Source organism: Triturus cristatus, chromosome 2_2 (genome assembly GCF_964204655.1).
Source record: "Triturus cristatus chromosome 2_2, aTriCri1.1, whole genome shotgun sequence".
NCBI lineage: Eukaryota > Metazoa > Chordata > Amphibia > Caudata > Salamandridae > Triturus > Triturus cristatus.
Window position 1 is genome coordinate 1,183,021,428 of NC_140582.1, and position 12,858 is coordinate 1,183,034,285.

A 12,858-nucleotide genomic window follows, 5' to 3' on the forward strand; every position below is an offset into this window, starting at 1 on the left:
CTAGAACCACACCACCTTGCCCGTGTGCTTCAGGGAGCGATGCAGGGTCATCCTCTGGCATCCTATCTCATGGTGCAACCCTATGACCATCCTCCCCCTCTGTGCTTTATGGACTGATGCAGGGTCATCGTCCTGCATCCTATCTCATGGTGCGCATCTAGAACCCTCCTCACCCTGTGTGCTTCGGGGACTGATGCAAGGTAATCCTATCTCATAGTGCGCGCCTGGGACCATCCTCCCCCTGTGTGCTTCCGGGGCTGATGCAGGGTCACCCTCCTGCATCCTATCTCATAGTGCGCGCCTAAAATCATCCTCCCCTTGTCTGCTTCCGGGGCTAATGCAGGGTCATCCTCTGGCATCCTATCTCATGATGAGCGCTTAGGACCATCATCCCCCTGTGTACTTTGGGGACTGATGCAGGGTCATCCCCCTGTATCCTATCTCATGGTGCACACCTAGGACCATCATCATCCTGTGTGCTTCGGAGACTGATGCAGGGTCATCCTCCTGCACCCTATCTCATGGTGCAACCCTAGGACCATCCTCCCCCTCTGTGCTTTATGGACTGATGCAGGGTCATCCTCCTGCATCCTATCTCATGGTGCGTGCCTAGAACCACACCCCCTTGCCCGTGTGCTTCAGCGAGCGATGCAGGGTCGTCCTCTGGCATCCTATCTCATGATGAGCGCTTAGGACCATCCTCCCCCTGTGTACTTTGGGGACTGATGCAGGGTCATCCTCCTGCATCCTATCTCATGGTGCAACCCTAGGACCATCCTCCCCCTCTGTGCTTTATGGACTGATGCAGGGTCATCCTCCTGCATCCTATCTCATGGTGCGCATCTAGAACCCTCCTCACCCTGTGTGCTTCGGGGACTGATGCAAGGTAATCCTATCTCATGGTGCGCGCCTAGGACCATCCTCCCCCAGTGTACTTCCAGGACTGATGCAGTGTCACCCTCCTGCATCCTATCTCATGATGCGCGCCTAGGACCATGCTCATGCTGTGTGCTTCAGGGACTGATGCAGTCACCCTCCTGCATCCTATCTCATAGTGCGCGCCTAGAACCATCCTCCACCTGTGTGCTTCCGGGGCTGATGCAGGGTCATTCTGCTGCATCCTATCTCATAGTGCGCGCCTAAAACCATCCTCCCCCTGTGTGCTTCCGGGGCTGATGCAGGGTCATCCTCCTGCATCCTATCTCATGGTGCGTGCCTAGAACCACACCCCCTTGCCCGTGTGCTTCAGGGAGCGATGCAGGGTCATCCTCTGGTATCCTATCTCATGATGAGCGCTTAGGACCATCCTCCCCCTGTGTACTTTGGGGACTGATGCAGGGTCATCCCCCTGTATCCTATCTCATGGTACACACCTAGGACCATCCTCATCCTGTGTGCTTCGGAGACTGATGCAGGGTCATCCTCCTGCATCCTATCTCATGGTGCAACCCTAGGACCATCCTCCCCCTGTGTGCTTTATGGACTGATGCAGGGTCATCCTCCTGCATCCTATCTCATGGTGCGCATCTAGAACCCTCCTCACCCTGTGTGCTTCGGGGACTGATGCAAGGTAATCCTATCTCATGGTGTGCGCCTAGGACCATCCTCCCCCAGTGTACTTCCAGGACTGATGCACGGTCACCCTCCTGCATCCTATCTCATGATGCGCGCCTAGGACCATCCTCATGCTGTGTGCTTCAGGGACTGATGCAGTCACCCTCCTGCATCCTATCTCATAGTGCGCGCCTAGAACCATCCTCCCCCTGTGTGCTTCCGGGGCTAATGCAGGGTCATCCTCCTGCATCCTATCTCATGGTGCGTGCCTAGAACCACACCCCCTTGCCTGTGTGCTTCAGGGAGCGATGCAGGGTCGTCCTCTGGCATCCTATCTCATGATGAGCGCTTAGGACCATCCTCCCCCTGTGTACTTTGGGGACTGATGCACGGTCATCCCCCTGTATCCTATCTCATGGTGCACACCTAGGACCATCATCATCCTGTGTGCTTCGGAGACTGATGCAGGGTCATCCTCCTGCATCCTATCTCATGGTGCAACCCTAGGACCATACTCCCCCTCTGTGCTTTATGGACTGATGCGGGGTCATCCTCCTGCATCCTATCTCATGGTGCAACCCTAGGACCATACTCCCCCTCTGTGCTTTATGGACTGATGCAGGGTCATCCTCCTGCATCCTATCTCATGGTGCGCATCTAGAACCCTCCTCACCCCGTGTGCTTCGGGGACGGATGCAAGGTAATCCTATCTCATAGTGCGCGCCTGGGACCATCCTCCCCCTGTGTGCTTCACGGGCTGATGCAGGGTCACCCTCCTGCATCCTATCTCATGATGCGCGCCTAGGACCATCCTCATGCTGTGTGCTTCAGGGACTGATGCAGTCACCTTCCTGCATCCTATCTTATGATGCGCGCCTAGAACCATCCTCCACCTGTGTGCTTCCGGGGCTGATGCAGGGTCATTCTGCTGCATCCTATCTCATAGTGCGCGCCTAAAACCATCCTCCCCCTTTGTGCTTCTGGGGCTGATGCAGGGTCATCCTCCTGCATCCTATCTCATGGTGCGTGCCTAGAACCACACCACCTTGCCCGTGTGCTTCAGGGAGCGATGCAGGGTCATCCTCTGGCATCCTATCTCATGATGAGCGCTTAGGACCATCCTCCCCCTGTGTACTTTGGGGACTGATGCTGGGTCATCCCCCTGTATCCTATCTCATGGTGCACACCTAGGACCATCATCATCCTGTGTGCTTCGGAGACTGATGCAGGGTCATCCTCCTGCACCCTATCTCATGGTGCAACCCTAGGACCATCCTCCCCCTCTGTGCTTTATGGACTGATGCAGGGTCATCCTCCTGCATCCTATCTCATGGTGCGTGCCTAGAACCACACCCCCTTGCGCCTGTGCTTCAGGGAGCGATGCAGGGTCATCCTCTGGCATCCTATCTCATGATGAGCGCTTAGGACCATCCTCCCCCTGTGTACTTTGGGGACTGATGCAGGGTCATCCCCCTGTATCCTATCTCATGGTGCACACCTAGGACCATCATCATCCTGTGTGCTTCGGAGACTGATGCAGGGTCATCCTCCTGCATCCTATCTCATGGTGCAACCCTAGGACCATCCTCCCCCTCTGTGCTTTATGGACTGATGCAGGGTCATCCTCCTGCATCCTATCTCATGGTGCGCATCTAGAACCCTCCTCACCCTGTGTGCTTCGGGGACTGATGCAAGGTAATCCTATCTCATGGTGCGCGCCTAGCACCATCCTCCCCCAGTGTACTTCCAGGACTGATGCAGTGTCACCCTCCTGCATCCTATCTCATGATGCGCGCCTAGGACCATCCTCATGCTGTGTGCTTCAGGGACTGATGCAGTCACCCTCCTGCAGCCTATCTCATAGTGCGCGCCTAGAACCATCCTCCCCCTGTGTGCTTCCGGGGCTGATGCAGGGTCATCCTCCTGCATCCTATCTCATGGTGCAACCCTAGGACCATCCTCCCCCTCTGTGCTTTATGGACTGATGCAGGGTCATCCTCCTGCATCCTATCTCATGGTGCGCATCTAGAACCCTCCTCACCCTGTGTGCTTCGGGGACTGATGCAAGGTAATCCTATCTCATGGTGCGCGCCTAGGACCATCCTCCCCCAGTGTACTTCCAGGACTGATGCAGTGTCACCCTCCTGCATCCTATCTCATGATGCGCGCCTAGGACCATCCTCATGCTGTGTGCTTCAGGGACTGATGCAGTCACCCTCCTGCATCCTATCTCATAGTGCGCGCCTGGGACCATCCTCCCCCTCTGTGCTTCAGGGAGTGATGCAGGGTCACCCTCCTGCATCCTATCTCATGGTGCGCATCTAGAACCCTCCTCACCCTGTGTGTTTCCGGGGCTGATGCAGGGTCATTCTGCTGCATCCTATCTCATAGTGCGTGCCTGGGACCATCCTCCCCCTGTGTGCTTCAGGGAGTGATGCAGGGTCACCCTCCTGCATCCTATCTCATAGTGCGCGCCTAAAACCATCCTCCCCCTGTGTGCTTCCGGGGCTAATGCAGGGTCATCCTCCTGCATCCTATCTCATGGTGCGTGCCTAGAACCACACCCCCTTGCCCATGTGCTTCAGGGAGCGATGCAGGGTCATCCTCTGGCATCCTATCTCATGATGAGCACTTAGGACCATCCTCCCCCTGTGTACTTTGGGGACTGATGCAGGGTCATCCCCCTGTATCCTATCTCATGGTGCACAACTAGGACCATCATCATCCTGTGTGCTTCGGAGACTGATGCAGGGTCATCCTCCTGCATCCTATCTCATGGTGCAACCCTAGGACCATCCTCCCCCTCTGTGCTTTATGGACTGATGCAGGGTCATCCTCCTGCATCCTATCTCATGGTGCGCATCTAGAACCCTCCTCACCCAGTGTGCTTCGGGGACTGATGCAAGGTAATCCTATCTCATGGTGCGCGCCTAGCACCATCCTCCCCCAGTGTACTTCCAGGACTGATGCAGGGTCACCCTCCTGCATCCTATCTCATGATGCGCGCCTAGGACCATCCTCATGCTGTGTGCTTCAGGGACTGATGCAGTCACCCTCCTGCATCCTATCTCATAGTGCGCGCCTAGAACCATCCTCCCCCTGTGTGCTTCCGGGGCTGATGCAGGGTCATCCTCCTGCATCCTATCTCATGGTGCAACCCTAGGACCATCCTCCCCCTCTGTGCTTTATGGACTGATGCAGGGTCATCCTCCTGCATCCTATCTCATGGTGCGCATCTAGAACCCTCCTCACCCTGTGTACTTCGGGGACTGATGCAAGGTAATCCTATCTCATGGTGCGCGCCTAGGACCATCCTCCCCCAGTGTACTTCCAGGACTGATGCAGTGTCACCCTCCTGCATCCTATCTCATGATGCGCGCCTAGGACCATCCTCATGCTGTGTGCTTCAGGGACTGATGCAGTCACCCTCCTGCATCCTATCTCATAGTGCGCGCCTGGGACCATCCTCCCCCTCTGTGCTTCAGGGAGTGATGCAGGGTCACCCTCCTGCATCCTATCTCATGGTGCGCATCTAGAACCCTCTTCACCCTGTGTGTTTCCGGGGCTGATGCAGGGTCATTCTGCTGCATCCTATCTCATAGTGCGTGCCTGGGACCATCCTCCCCCTGTGTGCTTCAGGGAGTGATGCAGGGTCACCCTCCTGCATCCTATCTCATAGTGCGCGCCTAAAACCATCCTCCCCCTGTGTGCTTCCGGGGCTAATGCAGGGTCATCCTCCTGCATCCTATCTCATGGTGCGTGCCTAGAACCACACCCCCTTGCCCGTGTGCTTCAGGGAGCGATGCAGGGTCATCCTCTGGCATCCTATCTCATGATGAGCACTTAGGACCATCCTCCCCCTGTGTACTTTGGGGACTGATGCAGGGTCATCCCCCTGTATCCTATCTCATGGTGCACACCTAGGACCATCATCATCCTGTGTGCTTCGGAGACTGATGCAGGGTCATCCTCCTGCATCCTATCTCATGGTGCAACCCTAGGACCATCCTCCCCCTCTGTGCTTTATGGACTGATGCAGGGTCATCGTCCTGCATCCTATCTCATGGTGCGCATCTAGAACCCTCCTCACCCTGTGTGTTTCCGGGGCTGATGCAGGGTCATTCTACTGCATCCTATCTCATAGTGCGCGCCTGGGACCATCCTCCCCCTGTGTGCTTCCGGGGCTGATGCAGGGTCACCGTCCTGCATCCTATCTCATAGTGCGCGCCGAAAACCATCCTCCCCCTGTGTGCTTCTGGGGCTAATGCAGGGTCATCCTCCTGCATCCTATCTCATGGTGCGCATCTAGAACCCTCCTCACCATGTGTGCTTCGGGGACTGATGCAAGGTAATCCTATCTCATGGTGCGCGCCTAGGACCATCCTCCCCCTGTGTGCTTCAGGGACTGATGCAGTCACTCTCCTGCATCCTATCTCATAGTGCGCGCCTGGGACCATCCTCCCCCTGTGTGCTTCAGGGAGTGATGCAGGGTCACCCTCCTGCATCCTATCTCATGGTGCAACCCTAGGACCATCCTCCCCCTCTGTGCTTTATGGACTGATGCAGGGTCACCCTCCTGCATCCTATCTCATGGTGCGCATCTAGAACCCTCCTCACCCAGTGTGCTGCGGGGACGTATGCAAGGTAATCCTAGCTCATGGTGGGCGCCTAGGACCGTCCTCACCCTGTGTGTTTCTGGGACCGATATAGGGTTACCCCCCTGCATCCTATCTCATGGTTCGCGCCTAGAACCTTCCTCATCCTGTGTTCTCACGGAACAGTTGCAAAGGATCCCGTGATTTTCTTGAACCTTTTGTAAAGACGATAGTGTGTCCAGCGCCGGAGACGTTGACTAGGGGTATCCTCAGATGACCAGGAAATATACAACCGTTATTGAATTTAAGGTTTACTACATTCATAATTTAAGATGATCAAAAATAATAATATTTAAATACTAAAAACAAGCTCTAGGGAAATATATGAGCAGGAAATCCTTAAAACACATTTTTGTTGTTCAGCTTGTCACCATTGCTTCGTTTTTTTCTAGGAACCCCCCTCGATTGCCCTCCTCACCCAAGCCCCCTCCCCCATCTACCTGGCGCAGGACGTGTCTGGTGCATTACTCTCTCCAAAAATGTATGGTTTTACTTTTCTTGGAAATTCTATTGTAGATGACGAGGGTATAGGGAGGACATGTTCTCATAATGCCTCAAAAACACACAGAAATAGACAGCCAGGGATCCGAACAGTGAGGACACACTGGCTGTGTCCTCACTGTAGAATCACTAGCAGTGATTCTAAACCCTCCATGGATCCAAATGGCCTTCTAGATCCCGTCAGATCATCAGTGATGCTCTCAGCCGCATCGACTACGGTTCCGCTGGGTAACTGCTCCATACCTGACATCCGGAACGGCATGAAGATCTTTTCATCTGTGTCTGGATGCAGGATGGCCTAGAAGAACACAAGAAGCAGCCTTTGAGAGCAGATCATAGTCAATGAACATTATTACATAAAGGCATGCAGTGCCTTCAATCACAATATCATACAATCTCTGTTTATCCCTATTCCGGCTATCCAGAGTGCAGTAGCCTGGCTGCGAGGTGCTGCGCATAGGAAGAGGAGAGGTGGGCGTCATACACGGGGTGCCAAGAGTCTGCAGGGAATAGTAACACAAGACCCCAAAACAGTGGTGCAGTCTCTCGTTCTCTCCAGGCTAGACTGTGGAATGGCCCTTCTATTCGGCAATCCCAAAGTTCACCCAGGACCTCTGAGAGCAACACTACATGCAGAGACGTTATAAGGCATGGACCAAGTGGGCTGTATCCCAGGGCCCCGGCCTACCAGGGAGCCTTTGATGGAGCCATCTCTGTTCTACATCAGTCTAGTCTGGATGACCTTGAATAATTCTTAAAGGGATTTTTTTTTAAAACCATTTTCCTTTAATTTATTTTTAATGTGGGTGATGTGTGGGTCTTTTACAGAGAGTTTGCAGAGAAATGTGTTTATGTTTAACGCAACATCCATTAAAAAAAGCTTCTTTTAGATCATAACAGGGCCTCGCATATGAAAAATGGGAGGACGTAACAGAGATTATTTGAAGTAGTTTTAGTGAACTGCTGCTGTTACAATATTAAAAACCACACATCACTATCCTTGAATATTAGATGTAAACACATTTAGACGAGTGTGCCTATGCACTGTCAGTGACCTGGCCAAAGAGGGCAAGAAAGAGCTGAAATTGGATCATAAATTCAAGATTGTTTCCAACAGGGGCCCCCCAAATACGTTTGGCCCAGGGCCCCCTAAACCTTTAAGATGTTCCTGACTACATGCAGAAGCACGCTTCGTTTTAGGTCTCAAGAAATGTGACCACATTTCCCCTGCCCTGGTAACCCTCCAATGGCTCCCCATTGAACCGCGGGCCCAATTCAAAGCCGCCTGCGTTACCCACAGAGCACTGCACTCCTCTTCACCCTTCTATCTAAGCGAGAAAATTAAACTCACTGGAGCTAATAGGGGTTCCAGAAATATCCAAACCCTGCTTCTGGAACCCCCTGCCCCCTTTCAGTCGAGAACGGTACATGTGCCAGTCATTCTCCAGTAGTGCCACAAGAATCTTGAACTCCTCACCTCTCTCCCCGGCCTAACTACCTGCCTCGTCACCTTCCAAAAGGACCTCAAACTCCTCCTATTGGACATACACCTTGGTTAATCACTGTCGACCATACTTAAGTTCACTCTCCAACAGGATACGAACGACCTTCAGCATGTGACCCCACCATCTAAATCGATGCTTGAACTGTGTATGACAATCGGCTGCAATTCTTCTGGTCGCATCTACCGATTCAAATGTCTGAATGTAATTATTGTAACTGTAACTGACTGTACACTTGTATCCTGCTACTGTTGTAAAGCACTATGATGCCTTCAGGCCATGTCTGTGCTATATAAAATTGCAAAAATAAAATAAAAAATAAAAGAGCACAGCTGGATCAGACAGGGATTCGTTGTGAGAGTTGACTTGGAGGAGGGTTGCAGTAGGAAATGACATAAGAGTTTGTCAGCTTCTTATGTGTGGAGGTAAGAGTATGGTCAGTCTGAGAACGGATTGCAGCTTGTTCTATAACTTGTGAGCATGACCTGAAAAGGCTTCATGAGATCTCTACAGTTCAAGAATTGCTAGAGGTTGACTTTGCATGTGGTGGAGAACAAAGACAAACATATTAGAAGCCAACTTAGGCCGAGAGACGGCATGACCTAAGTGGAGTACAAATGGATGGGAGGCAGGATTTGGTCTTGATAGGAGTATTGGAGGGGAAAGCATTGAAGGTGCAGCAGAGTGTCCGTCCAATAGTGAGTAAAAGAGAAGGAGCTCACGTGGAAATGAGGCCATGGGTAGACATCGCGTCCTAGGGTAAATGGAAAGAGGCAGAGAAAGGCCTGATGAGAGAGCAGGGATGGGGAGCGCAATTTCCAAGAAAATGCCCAGATAGCGAGAGAGCAATGGAAACCAAAAGGCTAAAGTCCCTTCTCGCTCAAATATCCTGTCAAATCAAAACTAACAAACAGCAAATTTCATTTCAAAATTCTCAAGCTTTCTGATAATTCTCATGTCTGTTTACAAAATGTAAAATTGCGCATGAATCAACCCAGATCTGTGACGGGGGTGAGTGTCTGAAAAGTGTCAGCGCTCCATCCATCATCACCTTGTGTTTGCTTTGTTTGCCCTAAGTTGGCAGGGTTTTCCCAGACGTGGGTCCCTTGCTCACTCTGCCACTGGATTCAAACTAGCCTGGCTGATGAGGGGGTGTTACCCCGAACCGGTCCCAGGATGCTGGTTTCCGGTCCAGGGAAGACCTTACTTGGCAGTTCGGCTGGACTGTTCCCATGAGGCACAGGGTCGAGACTGATTTGTATATAGCTGGGTCTGACCTGGGGTGGAAAAGTGAGCTAAAGAACGATGATGGATTCAACCCAGATCTGTGACTGGGGGTGAGGGTCTGAAATGTTTCAGCGCTCCGTCCATCATCTCCTTGTGTATGCTTTGTTCGCCCTAAGTTGGCAGGGATTGCCCAGACGTGGGTCCCTTGCTCACTTTGCCACTTGATTTGAGCTAGCCTGGCTGATGAGGGGGTGTTACCCGGAAACCGGTCCCAGGATGCTTGTTTCCGGTCCAGGGAAGACCTTGCTTGGCAGTTTGGGCTGGACTGTTCCCATGAGGCTCAGGGTCGAGACTGATATGCATATAGCTGGGTCTGAACTGAGGTGGCGAAGTGAGCTAAAGAACGATGATGGAATCAACCCAGATCTGTGACTGGGGGTGAGTGTCTGAAATGTTTCAGTTCTCCGTCCAGCATGTCCTTGTGTTTACGCATGTATCGCACTTCCATCAACATGGTGCAGTCCTAGCGCAGTCCTAGTCAAGCTACCTAACATTCAAGCTTTAAAGATGAGAAGGCGAGATTTGATGGTGCCTTTTGGTTTCTCTCGATCTCATCTTATGAGAGTGTGTGTCCTCCAAACAGATAAGCCAGGCATAACATTTGAATCAAGGTATAGGCATTTTAATTAATGAGAGAATAACGAATCTTGGCTGACGTGCTTCAAGGTAAAGAGGGGGAATGTTTTATTCATGGAGAATAGAAAAAATAACACATAACTAATTAGCTGCAACAATGAATCTTTAAAGGAGCAATCACGCAGTCAGTCACAGATATGCAATCATCCTCCGGCTTACTGAGATGCCAAGATAAAAAATCCACCTAGTACTTTTTAATATACATTTGAATTGTTCCGCCATTATGCCTTTTACGATTTAACAGTTTTCTTAGTAAGTCACACTTTCTTCTTTCTCTCAGTCACAAAGATTCACAGATTTATACCAGTCGCACAGCTTTGCCTGCTCTTGGAATGTGCTGAGGAAAATATAGGTGATGACTACTTCAAAGTGCATGTTGATTGGCCGCTCTGCGAAAACTGCAGTCACAACTCTTAAGTAGGTAAAAATAACACAAAGGTGTACACTGATGCCCATGTGGCAGGCTGTTTCTGAAACAACTATCTAAGTAGAGATTTCATTTCAATGAATGTTCCCTACTCTCCCTCGTCAGTGTCTTCATCTAGCAATGTCCCAGACACAGGTAGACATGCTAGCTCTTAGACGTTAACATCAACCTGGGACTGCTGAAGGGGGAGGCCCGTCATTAGTCAGCAATGCAAACTACAGATTTCCCCCAAAAACGTTTTTGACTGTTTTATTTAACATTTTCAGAAAAAGAACATGACGCACAGTACATTTCCAAATGACGCAATGTGAATTACAAAAAATGGAAAACGCGGCCTCGATGAGAACTTAAACTGAAGAAGGGAGCAACCAGATGAAGTCGCTTTAAACTTTCAAACACAATTCATAAACAAGATGACACAAACAACTGTAGGCTCTTCCAGTTCTGGTGAGAGACAGAGAAAGAGATTGAGAGCGAGAGGACTAGGAGAGATGGCTTGCACTGCAAGGTATCCATCCCCGAGACAAAACCCTGAAAACATTGTGCTACCAAGAAGGCAGTTTGCTGTTCCAGCCCTCGTACTCTTCCATAGGTTTGTTGTCAACGCCCTGCTTCAGGGTCTCCCGGACTCCCCCCTTAAGCAGATCCCACAAGCTGTAGCACACCTAAACAAGGAACTGAAGAAATCCCCTACACATTAATGCGAAACTACCAACACCTTCGCCATCTCACACCATCTTCAAAACTAGCTGCATCATGGAGAAAGCCACAACGAGTGGCAGTCCTGCCCATCTCACCTCCTACACTGCCCTTGGCACAACCGCAGCCAGAACAAAATCAAACTGGAGATGAACAAATGGAACCCGAAACAAACAAGGCAACATGCCTTCTCCATTTATGCACCCAGGATCTGGAATACCGTGCCCACATCCACGGATGCCACCCGAGCCGGGCTGCAGGTCAGGGAAAGAGTTGAAGATATCCCTCTTCAATGAACACTGCATCAAAACACATTAAGAGTCCACTCGGGTACTTCTCCAGTCCCTTATAGGCTGCCCCTTTGCCTTTGACCCTGTACAGCTTTCAACTGGCATTCAGCTAGATTTACGCAATAAAAATAGCATGAACCTAGAAACATACTTGAATCACCAAAAACAATGCAGGCCTAAGCAAAAGAGGACTCTTCTCGAGGAAGTATACATCTCTAAAAAGGATTATTTTTCAAAATTACAAACTTCTCATTTTTGCAGTTCTCCAGAGTGTCTACATTTTAAGGTGTTATGTTAGGCCAGATAAAACGTACCCCTTTGACCGCCAACCGATTCAACAAACAAGGCTTCTGTTTACACTATGCTGGGGTTCAGGAGAAACTTAAGTTATGAATGCAGTATAGGGACAGGAGAGAATATAATGTAAGTTTGAAGAAAGAAAGAGGCAGCCAGAGAGTGCTTAAAGAAGGTGTGACCTAGAAAGGTGGAAAGATGGCCCTTTCACAATAGTCCGGGGGGGGGCAAGAGAGCCTGGGGGAGAGCAGCACAATTTAGGCTCCATCCTTACATGTCACAGAAATGCAATTATAAACTCGCATTTGGCATTATATTTACTGTGTGCCTTAAACTAAATTAACGTGAGAAACATTTGAATGCATTAATGAAATGTAATCACTGTAGAGACTAGAGATTTATACACATATGCACTGATGTTCAGTTACAACATGTAAGCATGTGTTCTTTTTTCACGTTTTTATTCTTACACTTCAAGTTATATCTGATATGTAATCATATACTCTTTTACTCCTGTTTTACATCTAATCTTCAAGTTACACATGTGCCTGTATAACCATGTATTCGAAGTACATATTAACTGCTACCTTAAATGTGCCTGACAACAGGCCTCTGCTGAAAGGCATTTTGCTTTGCCAGCATATTTTTTTATTTCCTTGCAGGTGAATTATCATGATTCTTGTTAATTAGAGAAAGGCTTATTGTTTGTATTAGACTGCTGATAGTGAGGCCTGGATGGAAAACTTGGCATTGTACATGGATAATTAATGGTCAAAAGAGGCCTTTTGTTCACCATGTGCCAGGATGGAGAGATGTTCATGGTTCTGCAGTCCAAGTTTGATGCATTGGGAAACTGAATCGGTGTTGTAGAGGCTCTCAAGTAATGATTTGATTGGTTCCTGGGGGTGTGAAAGGAGATAAGGACGTTTCTGAATCTCCAATTACTTTTAAATTGGTGTTCACACAGTTAGTTAGCAGAGATTCCCTTTAGACTTCGAGAGTTACAGACTACT

General features: G+C 50.2%; 1 protein-coding gene across 4 annotated transcripts in view; it reads right to left on the reverse strand.

Annotated features, from left to right (window-relative positions):
* Positions 1-12,858, reverse strand: part of SFXN5 (sideroflexin 5) — a 1,315,749-nt gene that overhangs the window by 766,801 nt on the left and 536,090 nt on the right. For all 4 annotated transcript variants that reach the window (XM_085642762.1, XM_085642761.1, XM_085642760.1 and 1 more), the window contains exon 5: positions 6,954-7,008. In XM_085642762.1, coding sequence (XP_085498888.1) covers positions 6,954-7,008 — 55 coding nt within the window. The remainder of the gene's footprint in view (positions 1-6,953; positions 7,009-12,858) is intronic.